General features: G+C 48.1%; 1 protein-coding gene across 1 annotated transcript; it reads left to right on the plus strand.

Annotated features, from left to right (window-relative positions):
• Positions 1–153: 153 nt before the first annotated feature.
• Positions 154–657, plus strand: FGFBP3 (fibroblast growth factor binding protein 3). The gene has a single exon (XM_074155182.1). The coding sequence runs from the start codon at positions 154–156 to the stop codon at positions 655–657; it is 504 nt and encodes a 167-aa protein (XP_074011283.1).
• The last annotated feature ends 11,297 nt before the right edge of the window (positions 658–11,954 follow it).

Genomic DNA, 11,954 nt, shown 5'->3' on the forward strand with positions numbered 1-11,954 from the left:
GGGCGGGCAGCGGGTGGGAGCGGCGGGGGGACACCCGCCCGCCAGTGCCCCTGTCCCCGCAGGGCGCGGAGGATGCGGGGGGCCGGGACGCTCCGTCGCTGAGGCACCGCAGGAGGAGGAGGAGGAGGCGGCGGCTGCGGCGGCGCCGAGGAGATGAGGTTGCCCCTGGCCCTGCTGGCCCTGGCCGCCCTAGGGGTGGCCCGGGAGGCGGCAGAGGCGGAGGAGGAGGAGGAGGCGGCGGCGGGGCGGTTCACGGCGGCGGGGCAGCACCGGTGCCGCTGGGAGCTGCGGTGGGCGGCGGGGGCCAGCGAGCTGCGGCTGAGCTGCCGGCCGGCGGCGGGCGGCGGAGCGGCGCGGAGCTGCGCCTACCGCGGAGAGCCGCGGAGCTGCCCGGCCTACGGCGGCCGCAGCCGGCAGTTCTGGAAGCAGATCCTGGGCCGGCTGCGGAGGCGGCGGCCCCATCCCTGCGCCCCGGGGGGGCCGCTCAGCGCCCGCCTCTGCGGACCCGACCGGGCGCCCCCCGAGGCGCAGCTCCGCCTGCTGCCCGCCCCCGCGCCCTCCCCGCCCGCCGCCACCGCCGAGCCCGGCGCCGGCACCTACTGCCACCGGCGGTGGCACTCGCTCTGCAGCTTCTTCCTCGGGTTCTGGGAGGGATGAGCCGCCCCCGGGCCGGGGCTCGCTCGCTGCGGGCGAGTAACGGGAAGATGGGCGAGGAGGCCCCCGAACGCGCTCAAGTGACTCGCGGGCGGGGTGCCGGAGAACATCCATCGCACCGATCGTTGTTTAGTCTTACGTGCCCCGCAAGTAGAACATCCGCGCTTAGAAAACGTAGACCTGTGACGGGGGGCACCTCCTCGAACGTGTCCGAGGTTCCTGCCCTGCTGTTGAAGAGGACGAGAGCACCGTGAAAAGCTCTGCCTGCCCGAACCCTTGAAATGCAGGCGAGAACAGCAAGTGTGAGCTCTCGCTCTCTCACTAACAAGGACTCTCCTGCTAATGAGGACTCCCTCCCGCTCCGTGGTACCCGCCTCTGCCCGGGTGCTCCTTCGGAGGTTCCCCAATCCGCGAGGTATCGAGATTAAATTTGTTCTTTGCCTTTAATCCGTGGTTCTGTGGTTACTCCTGCGTCCTGCCTGCCCCGGCTCACACACTCCGTCCTCACCCCCTGCCACCAGTGTCCCGCTGCTTTGTCACCTTCCTTCTTTTCCTCTCCAATAAAGTGGTAACTATTTTATGACAAGAAGCTCACCTTTTCTCAAAGTCCCGTGATGCCGGCAGCACCGTTACGCTGCTGAACGACGCGTGTGACATTGGTCAGCTAACGGAGGAGATGAGAGCATCTGGGGACAGTTTGTGTATTTGAGTACATTAAAGTTTTTCAAAGGACATAAACACCGAGACAGCTATTCCCTCCCCTAAATCTATTTCTGTAAGCCTAAAGGTGAAAGTTACACTGAAATTACCCAACTGAAAAAAACGACTTTTATGCCAAAATGAGGAACGACTGACACTTCACTAAACAGTAAGTCCTAGAAAAAAACCCAACTTTGTTGTTACAAAGATTTCACAGGCTGCACAAGGCAGCCCGGTCCTGTTTCCACAGAGTAGACGGTCACTGACTGACTGCAGGCACCAACACGAACAGAGCTGGGTGAGAAACCAGCTCTGAAAAGCCTGAGAAACTCAGCAGCAGGTACACAAACTGGATTTGGGAGATTGATGGTGTTTCACCATTAATTAATGAGCTAGGGCCAAAGCACACAGGTGCCCACAGCCACGAGCATGTCCCACTCCACAAACCAGCCCCCCTGGGCTGCCCCGAGCACCTCTGGGTGCCTGTGGTCCTACACAGCCCATAGGTGCCTGCCTGTGACTGGGAGCACTTGCTGACTCTTCCTATGCAGTTTTAAGGATGGCTCTGCGGAGGCCACTGGGATCTGCTCAGTGGCTCTCCGGAGGATCTGGGCTGTCACATACAGCTCTTAGTGCCGAGGCATTTTCCGTTACAGCAAGCAGCTTGGATAATCCTGAGCAGCACTGTGCAAAAGCTTGATTGTTAGTGTATGTGACTCACACAATTATTTTTTTAATGACCGTTTGCTTTTCCCTCGTGTGTGTGTGTCACACAAATGGCCATCCAGCAGCCCGCTGGCCACGGCACTGCGCCGTATCTTGCCGTAATACGCAGCTTTGTTTTACTTCCATGGCACTGGCACAGCAGCTTCGTGCATTTCACACCCTCAGATGCCAAGGTGGAACACCATGGCAACCCATCTGAGCACCCGCATTCAACAATCCAGCCGGCAACTCTGAACACATCCATTGTTTCACCCAAGAGGAGAAGAAGGAAGAGGACCCCTTGCTCTGTGTTTCACCACATCACTCCCCTGACCCTCCAAAAGAGCTCAAAGTCTCTCTCACAGCACCACCGAGCAACAAAACACAACCCAAGAGACACTATTCAGTGTGCTTTCCGTGGTTAATAACGCCAACGCCTGGAGCTGAATAGCAGCGAATATTCAGCCTTTGCACTTTGGGGATTGCAGGTGCCAAAGGCTGGAAAGCCCCAGTCAGAGCCTCAGATTTGTTTTTAAGGGGGAAGACCGTGGCTTTTCGCTTCCTAACTCAACATTTTCATCCTCCCTTGTGGTTAGGTGACAGCTGACTCCACCAGTTAACTGACCAAACACAGGAAGGCTTTGTAGCCAAGAGCTTCACCTCCAGTAGAATCTGTTTTGACAGCTCCACCAGAGGAAGGACTTGTCACCCACCCTAGATTCAATCCAGCCCCCCAAGCCCCCAGTCTGCAGCCAGCCTTACCTCTGCTCTCCCAGGGCAGCTCTGGTGGTCCTTCACCATGGCTCTCATTCCCAGCCTGGCTGGCTCCTGTCACCTCACTCTTCCCTCCACAGCTCTTCGTGGCCACCCGACGTCCTCAGCAAGAAGAGCCAGGGTAGCCAACCTCGGCCTTGATGAGCTCTCCCCTCCCATGGGCAGCTGGGCATAATTAACGAGGAGGCACCTTCCCCCTGTGCGGTTGGAGGGTGGGTTACCATCCCAAGGATGCTGCCAGCTGAGTGGATCACAATAGTAGGTCTGTCGTTCCAGGAAAAGCGTGAGCGACCTTAAAAAAAAGAAGAATTGATTTTTTAGCTTCTGGGAATTCTGAATTCTGGGAGCTCTAACTCTTTGGAAGTTTTCAGGCGTTAAAAAAATAATTAAAATCAGCTTTGTGCCACTTTGCACACAGAGCGTGGTTTCCTTTCCCGCGGCTGCTCAGCAGAGCTGGTCACCAGTGAGGATTCCCAGTCCGTCAGGTGTTCCTGAGACCACACAGACACACGCCTCAGTGTCCAGAGGTTCCAACAGAATCTCAAGAGCTGGCAATGCCTTGTCTTGATTTTCCTTTGGAGAGAAATCAGTGAAGCTGAACCTGGGTATGTTTTTATAGCAGCTGGACTTAATTATTCTTTTTATACATAGAAACCCCTTGATCTCATTAAATAGCAAACTAATAATCTCTCTTTCGCCGCTTTCTGACTTTGAAGGGACGGTTACAAGATGTTACTCTAATTTGTGAGGTTAAAGCCGGCCGTAAGCTGCACTGCTGTTTGCAACAATCCCTTCCTGTAAAGTGACATCACAAGGTTAATAAATGAAATAAATCTCTCCGCGATCTGAGCAGAGCTGTTCATAAAGCCCTGAAGTTAAAATACCTGTTTAACAACGGAAATGCAGAGAACAAAACCTGGTGCAATAAAACAGATCCAAACCCTAAAATGTAACATGTATTTCGGCGTTATGTTAATTTAACAAAAAAGATCTTAAAGCATTTTATTCTGCAAATTATACTCAGAGCCTCTATTTACTCTGACTACTGGATTCAACAGATTTTCTTGCATTAATAAATGAAGGTCTTAGGCCCCACAGTGTCTATCAGGTTTGAATTCTCAGCTGAAAGAGAGGAAAAAATCCTACAGTAACTTATTATTTTTCAGACTGTGCTTGTAACTAGGAAATGCAGGCGATGTATCATCCCCAGAGGCAGTTTAGTGAAAACAGGAGAAGGCAACCCAGTGGCTGACTTTTTAAAGTGGTGCTTCTTTTCAATTAAAAAAAGCCTTGTGTGCTTCCCCCCGGCACCGCCCTTCGCGGCAGCACAATTTGCAGTAACAGGCATCGATACAGCCCCCCCCCCCGCCATGTGTTTCCTTCTTCTTAATTTTAAGAGCAAAACCTTCCAAAATGATGAATTATTTTGTCACTAGTATTCTTTTGATGGGAAAAAAGTAACAAGGCAGCCAGCCAAGAGGGTATTATTTTGTGTTGGTCCAGACAAGACGTTGGGGGTTTAGAGGGGGCTCTTTTGTCTCTGCCCCAAGACAAAGGGTATGGAATTGAAATGCTGCTTGTGTCCCCGCAGCCAGGGGCCGGGGTCTCCCCCCAGAGCCAACAGCGCTGGGGGACGCTGCTCGCTAAAGTCCCTCACCACCAAGTGGCCTCTTGCGATTCATCCCCCGTTACCAGCTGCCCCGCCAACTACGCTCTCTCCCTTTTTGTTTTTGCTGGCGGTTGGTTTTTTTCTTTTTCTTTTTCTTTTGTTTTTGTTTTTGTTTTTTTTTTTAAGTTCCTTTATCCCCAGCTGGAGCCTCCTGTGTTCCCATTGGCGCCTGGAGGGTGCCGTGTGGAGGTTTTCTCCCCTCGGCTCCATTCTCTGGCCGCCCTCGGCAGACGTCGGGGCAAAGCCGGGGCCCTATGGAGAGCGGGGGCTCATGTCATCCCACCCAGCGCGGGGCCAATGAACGCCCTCGGCCGCCGGCCGCCGCCACACACGTACACACCAGCGGCCACTCAATAGCTCCCGGGGGCTTTCTAAAGCTTCATTAGCCCCCAGCAAACAGCGGGGGTAATGTGACAGTGTCTTTCCATGGACGTCTCCCACCCAACCAGGAATGCTACAGCACCGCAGCCCTGGAGGAAAACAGTGCCAGGAGAGAAAAAAGCAGTTTGGTTTAAGAAGTTATTATAGATCTAAGGGAGATAAAGGCTCCTGTTTTCCTTTCTGGGGCTGGGGCCAGCCGTGTGCAGGGGGCAGTTGTGGGGACAACACATCGCTGGGCCACCATCTGACCCTCTCTGCCAGCACCACGACGGTGGGGAGAGCCCGGATCGCCCTTCCTCACCACCTTCCTTTTAACCTGCCTCCGTGGCAAACCTGGCTTAGGCACCAAATACCACCACAAAATTAGGAGTGTGCACCCAGTGCCACCAGAATGGGACAGCTTGCTCTGCCTTTCATGTGTCCTCACCTTTAATGTCCTCGCCTGCCGTGGTCCTGCAGAGGTTCCACTGCCGCCTTCCTGCTCTCTGCTGCCCAAGGGAATCGCACTCAGATTGTGTGTGTTTCTGCACCGCAGTTCCTCTGCCCACAACCTGACGGTGCCGTGGGACTCTCAGAGATGCTACATCCTTTAAAGTTATTTAAGTGAAGACGCCAGGGCAGAGTAGACTTCTTGTTGGGAACGTGGAGCTATCTCCTGAATGAGGTTAATGGAAATATTCCCATCACGCATCACTTGCAGCCAAAGCAATGGGCTCTGCAGAGAAGGCACCAACTAACCTCAAATCAGCGTGTAAAAAATCCAGAAGATAAGGCTGGAAGTCATCATCTCCTGAAGAAGAATAGCTCATTTATTTTTTATTTTTACATAGTCTAGGCAAGGACAAAGTACATACAAGAACTCTCTGTAAATGTGAAACGGGTTTGTTGGATGCCCTGTCTTTCCCATTCACCTCAGAGATCCCGCTCACGCCGTGCTCCTTAACCATGACCAAGTTAAATGCAGTTAACCCGGTTATCTGCCTGGCACCCCAAGGCTGGGGACACTGCTCACGCCATCAGCCGCTGGCGGCAGGAGCTGGCCTTGCACTGGAAGGGGCAGCCTCGACCTTCTCCTTCCTCACTATCACCCATGTTTTTATGACAGTGGAAGTGTTTACGCAGCCACATCACAAACCCCAAGCCCCCTGTGCCCCCCAGGTCACCTCTGCCCCCCTCTTCTGCCAGCCTTGCCCTGGTGCTGACCAGGGCTCCACATCTCCATCCCCTCCCCTGTTCCCCAGGGAGAGGCTTCGTCCTGTGCCACCAACCCAGGCCACTGGGCAACTGCCGAGGGGTGCGTGGCCATCATCACTCAGCGAGGATGCAGCAAATAGAAGCCATCTCCGGTCTAGTGACAGGCACAGCCTGTATTTTAGCAACACTGGATGGCCAGAATGGAAAAAACAAACAGAAAATGATGCAATCTGTCTTGTGTGGGGAGGGCGTGAAGGGAAAGGAACAGGCATTTAATGCTAAACAGGGTTTTAATTAAGTTTTGATTGATGAAACTAAGCTTTCCAAGACCGTCAGTATTTATATATTAATAAATGCTTTCCAAGACCTTCAATAGTTGTTTGAGGCTGTGGAAAGGCAGGTTGGGTCACAGCTCCTCTAACTCCCAGGGACAACTTCTGGGGGCTCTCACAGAAGCGCATCAGTCATTTAACTGTGTGTGTGAGCTCATCCCTGGTGAGGAGCATCCTGCTCCGGGTGAAAGAGCCGATTCCAACCGCTGCTGCTCCTGATTTGCATCAAGAGTGCAACGGGAAGGAGTCAGAGGGAGAACTGTGATTTGTGCTGGGTCTGTTTTCACCAGTGGCTGAAAAAGGGCAGGATGTCAGGGGAGAAAGCCTTCCCCCCCAGTCTGTTCAGAGGAGCCAGCAACACAATGCCATGTGCTAACTCAGGGCGATATGCAAATGGCTGTGTGTCCCAGAAACCCCAATCCCATCAGGAATGCAGGGGATGTTAATTTGAGCATCTTTCACAGCTCATAAATCTATCTGCGGCAAAGGCTGCCAGATGTCCCCCAGCAGCAGCTCTTTGGGGCTGGCGCCTATCACGCCCCAGTACAGACCAGTAACGAGCTTTGTCTGGGTGGCCCCAGAGCAGCCTGCCCGGATCGGCCACAGGAGGGGAGAGCAGTGGGAAAGGGGAATGACTGATGGGCAGGACTGGTGGTCTCCCTTCTGCTGCCTTCCCCACACAGATTCCACATGCGTTTTACGCTCTTAGTATGCAGATTAATTTGTCTTGTTCTCAACAATTAGCAGCATAGGCCCTCAATTTAATTTCTTGACTCCTAAACTATAAATACAACTGGCCAGAGTTCCCTTTCTCCCAGGCAGATACTCCTTATTTACTCGAAACTACTTAAAACGGCAAATAGCTCTTGTTATGGTGTGACCTTACTCTCGGGATTTAACACTGAGAGCAGAAACATCCTATTTCAAAGCGAGGAAAGTTCTCGAAATCGAAGGCCTCTAGAAATACATACTCAACTTTATCCTTCTCAAACACAAGTTTAAAATTACCCTTTGCAGTTCAGGTTCTTCAGCACCAACCCGGGTCACTCTCACTGGCTTTTACAGGCTGCATCTCAAAGCGCCCCGACAGGCATTTTTGTGTGAATTTACCTGGATAAACCTCACTTTTGTCTAAGCTGGAACGTCTTTCAGCCTCTCGGGGGATATCGGAACTATCACAGAACTCGGTGGTGAAGCACCTTATTACAGAATTGGGCTGAAAAAAGAAATTAGGCAAAATTATACAGATTGCTGTAGAGAAATAGGAATTTCCAACACTAAAAATGATCCTGGGCTGCCTGCTCTCTACAGGCACAGAGATCCTCATAAAGTAATTCCACTGCATCAAAAGAGACAAAATGCTACAACAGAAAAGAGAAGAAACCAGAATAAAGTAAGTTTTAAAACTAAAGGAATTTGCTTGGGAAATCCTGATCACGTTTCACCTCTAGAATCAGATACAACAGGGGAGAATATCTGAGTGCGAGAAGCCAAGCTGTTGTGGTTAATAACCTTAACATACCTGTATTGCTAAATTAGAGCACGCATAAATGCAGTTCTGATCAGTTTTTCTGAGAGTAACAGAATTCTGAGGCAAACACATGCGGTTTCATTGTGTTTACAGATGTGAGAAAATTCATGATGCTAAAACTAGTAGGTCAGCGAGTCCAAACCCGCTATTTTAAGAGTATTTCAAGTAGGTTGAAGATGCTGAACCACAAACTCCCCACAATCTGTTCTGTAAAATCAGTCCAGTGAAGGAGACATAATAAGCATTATTTTTTAAAGCTTTTTTCATTTTTTAAAGGAAAATATGTTATTTATTGATATTACAATAAAACATCTGTAATACATAACAATGCACCCTATTACACAATTAATAATATTTAAGCTGTTAATTGTACACCACCGCATCATTACTCTCTCTTCTCTTCAAAAAAATAAACACAACCCAAACCTGATATATGAAATATTTAACTCATACGTTTTGTTAAACTCCTTCACTGCAAAGCTGGCATTTTCTGGGCACAGGGAGAGAAGTCTCAGCAGACAGAAAGTGGGCGTCCCTAAACCCAGAACTATTTGTTTACGGACCATTTTGTACCAGTCCTTGGCTATTAAAAGCTGCCTCATGTCCAAGGTTCTCATCTCTCTTGCAAATTATTGTCAGGATTTCAGTGTCTCTGCTGGACTGCTTCCCTACAGCCAACACATGGTACTTTATATACATAAACCAATCCAAAACTGGTTTTAAATCATGTCCGTGAATAAATCTTTCCATTTACAGTAAGTGTGAAATAATCCTTTTAATTGGTCCAGGTCTGAAATTACTATTACTTCTTTCTTGTATTTTACGAACAGCTGCTCTTTTTATTAGGTGTTTCTGAAATGGTAGGTGATGAAGCGCACTTTTAATAGCAGGTGATATTTCAGAAGTGGTGCCTTGGAATGTGGTCTAATAGACAATTACATCAGAAGAGCGGGTTTCCATGGTATTTTGTCCAATCCCATCCACGAGGGGTTATTCCCATTGGAATTCCCCCTGGATTGCTCTGGGCTCTGGCTGCGGGTTGCTTGAGCTGTGCCAGCGCCAGCCCACCGCTCTGCTGCTCCCTCTCATTTCAACTCTGATGATACCAACATCCAGAGGCTTTTCAAGATATTTAAAATGCTTGTGTGGCAGAGACAGACAGCTGGACAGAAGGCTCACTTGGAAAGCAGATTTCAGAGATTCAGCAATCTGACTGACTTTTCACCGCAGCGCAGAGCAGCGCTTCTCTATTTTTGTCTCCTTACCAAGACACTTGGTGCCTTTAATTCTCATTTTGTGTAGGTTATTTGAAAACAGAATTTCTCTGCTACAGGACCTGCCACCACTCCGAGGATGCTCACTTAATCCCCCCACCCCCTTTTTTCACCCCATTTTCTTCCTCCAGGTCTGTTCCACACCCTTAAAAATCTACCTCCCTAGTAAGCACTAACCTCTTCTCGCTTTAGAGAGCTCTGGAGAACGTTTTCTACTCTAAAAAAAAAAAAAAAAAAAAAAAAAAAAAAAGTGCTTTTTGCCAGTTCTAGTGCATTTTTACATTCCTAATCTTTTGAAATAAGCTTTAGCATCAGTCCCTTTATTTTCTTTGTCTGATTACTGGTTTTAGAACCTTTGCATTAAATAACACCTCTACACTATGTGCTTCAGGGGCCTCATTATTACTGGGCCCATGCGCTCTGTGAGACTGCCCTTATTTATAGAGCTTTTGACTATTTATAAATCTTTAGGTTTTAGTAACCTAGAGCTAAGTAGGTTCTTTCCCTAAATCCTGAATTAGACTTTGCTTTATGAAAAAAAATGCTCTAATAAGTATTTGTTATTCAAAATGAAGCCCTTTAACATCAACCCAAATCTAACTTACTCTATCGCATGTGTGCCATACTTCACTAAAATACTTCCAACTAGGGAACCACCATCTATCAGGCATTAGACATCACATATAGATTCATTTATTTAAAGATGAAACTTTTGGACTGCTTGGTAATTCATTCTATCATTAATTAAAACAATACTTAGTGTAACTACTACCAGCTTCTACTTTTGACTGCTTCAATAATTAAAAACTATCACAGACAATATCCTCCACAGTTGGATCATAAATATTATATACACTAATTGATTTATTGTTACTCATTTTTGCAACAAAATCCAATTTTCCCTTTGTTTATGTAATTTCCGTTCTACTTACCTGTCAATCCTGTTTACTTGCTTAATTTATTTACCCGTGACTACTCTCAAGTCCATTTCTCATTTGTGTTCTCGTTGTGTGAATGGCTTCTCCATTCGCTATTAATCCTCTGAATTTTCTGGCTGCAATACATCCTACCACTGCCACAGAACCTAGGTACATGATTTAATATGACATATTTTACTGGTGCGCTGTCTACTATAGTTTTTTGCCTTGTCTCTGATAATTAATGCTTCAAACCCAATGTTTTTAAGAACAATTGTACATTTGCCTTCAGTTTTTAAATCCTCTTTCTGTTCCTTGAACACATTATTTCCCAGGCCTAATGTTAATGTTTTGAATGGGCTGCAACTTTCTCCTCCTCCTGAACACGTGCTTCTCAAGAAGAGCTATTCTGACATCGCTGTAATGCCTACCCATCAATGCTTGTTTGCTGTTTTTACTCAAACATAGATTGGGAAGTTGATGTACCACAATTATCTTGGCCATTCCTAATAATTATATTAGTTATTACTTAAAGTTACTAACTTTTTAGTGCTTGTAGAACTCGTCTTTCTTGCTTTAGAGGTTATTAGTTCTTTTATTCTCTCCCCCCTCCTGTCTGTCTTCTCTCAGTGACCAACCTTGCCCCTTCATAGGGCAGAACATGTTAGCTACAAACCAGCCATCCACATGCTTGTTCTTTTTCTCCTGTGGCTGCTCCAGCTTTTTCTCATCTCGTGAGCCACAGGCACAGGGAAAAAAATCCCGATCCCCTCAGAAATACCACTGCTTACGCCTGCTGGAGAGGGGCAGAGACACCTCCCTGCACCCCTGCACCGTCCCAGGTCCCTCACTGCCACCATCTCCACCTCTTACTGCTCTCAGTGGGTGCGGGAAAAGCCCCAAGACCTCCCGAGGGGCAGATCCCAGCCAGATTTTCCAGCTCATGGAAGGGGAGAAAGCAGTCTCTGCTGTGCTGGGGCGTTAGACCAGTACAAATCAAGCCTCTATACTTTTTGCAAGCCGCCCATGGAATTCTGTTGTTGCTTCCCAAACCTGTTTTGTTACCTGAAGTTCAGGAGATGAGCAGAAGGGGAAAGGGCTGCTCTTCACTGACAATGCTGGTCTGCTGGGAAAGTCACTGTTTGTACCTTTTCTCAGCTCCCTGGTGAATGAAGCGAGTGAGAGTAAGCAAGTGTGTGTGTGTATTCACATATACACACAGCATGGGGTGTAATGAGCAAGCTCAGGGTAGAAAAGACAGGGGCAACTCCTTTTATATAGTTATTTCCATTGAAAATTAGTGTCAACATACCTCTCCAACATGCATTGGACAGGTTATCTTAAACTTTTCAGTTATACATGACAGAAGGATCTGGCTAAATGATTTTTTAATTTCTAAGAACTAAGTTATAAGTGAAGTTATGGAGAAAAAAACCTGAACATTTTCGATTTGCTTAGTTGCAGCAGTTGTTTTTATACTAATGACTTAGTGTTTAAAAAACTAATGCAGAAGGGGAAGTTAAATTTTAATTTTTTTACAACCTACATTGCTTCTGAAAATTCCACCAGTTTTATTAGAGGTTGTACTCCCAGGATACTTCACAGATTTTCATCACCCTCGATCCTACTAAACATTTGCTTTTCTGCCCTCTAGTGCTCGTATCTATTTAAATTTTCTGTACAAATCCAGGTCTGGAACCCTCCTACCATGTAAGTGGTCCTACAGAAATAAAATTTTCTACTACAAGTGATGTACGTGGTACTTTTGTTGTTGCTCGTGTCTGAATCACACTGCAGTTATCTGAAAGGGAAGAATTTTCAGGT

Source organism: Numenius arquata, chromosome 10 (genome assembly GCF_964106895.1).
Source record: "Numenius arquata chromosome 10, bNumArq3.hap1.1, whole genome shotgun sequence".
NCBI lineage: Eukaryota > Metazoa > Chordata > Aves > Charadriiformes > Scolopacidae > Numenius > Numenius arquata.

What these genes read in the sequence shown, in the direction of transcription:
- FGFBP3 (XM_074155182.1), top strand. Translation starts at nt 154, where the DNA reads ATGAGGTTGCCCCTGGCCCTGCTGGCCCTGGCCGCCCTAGGGGTGGCC.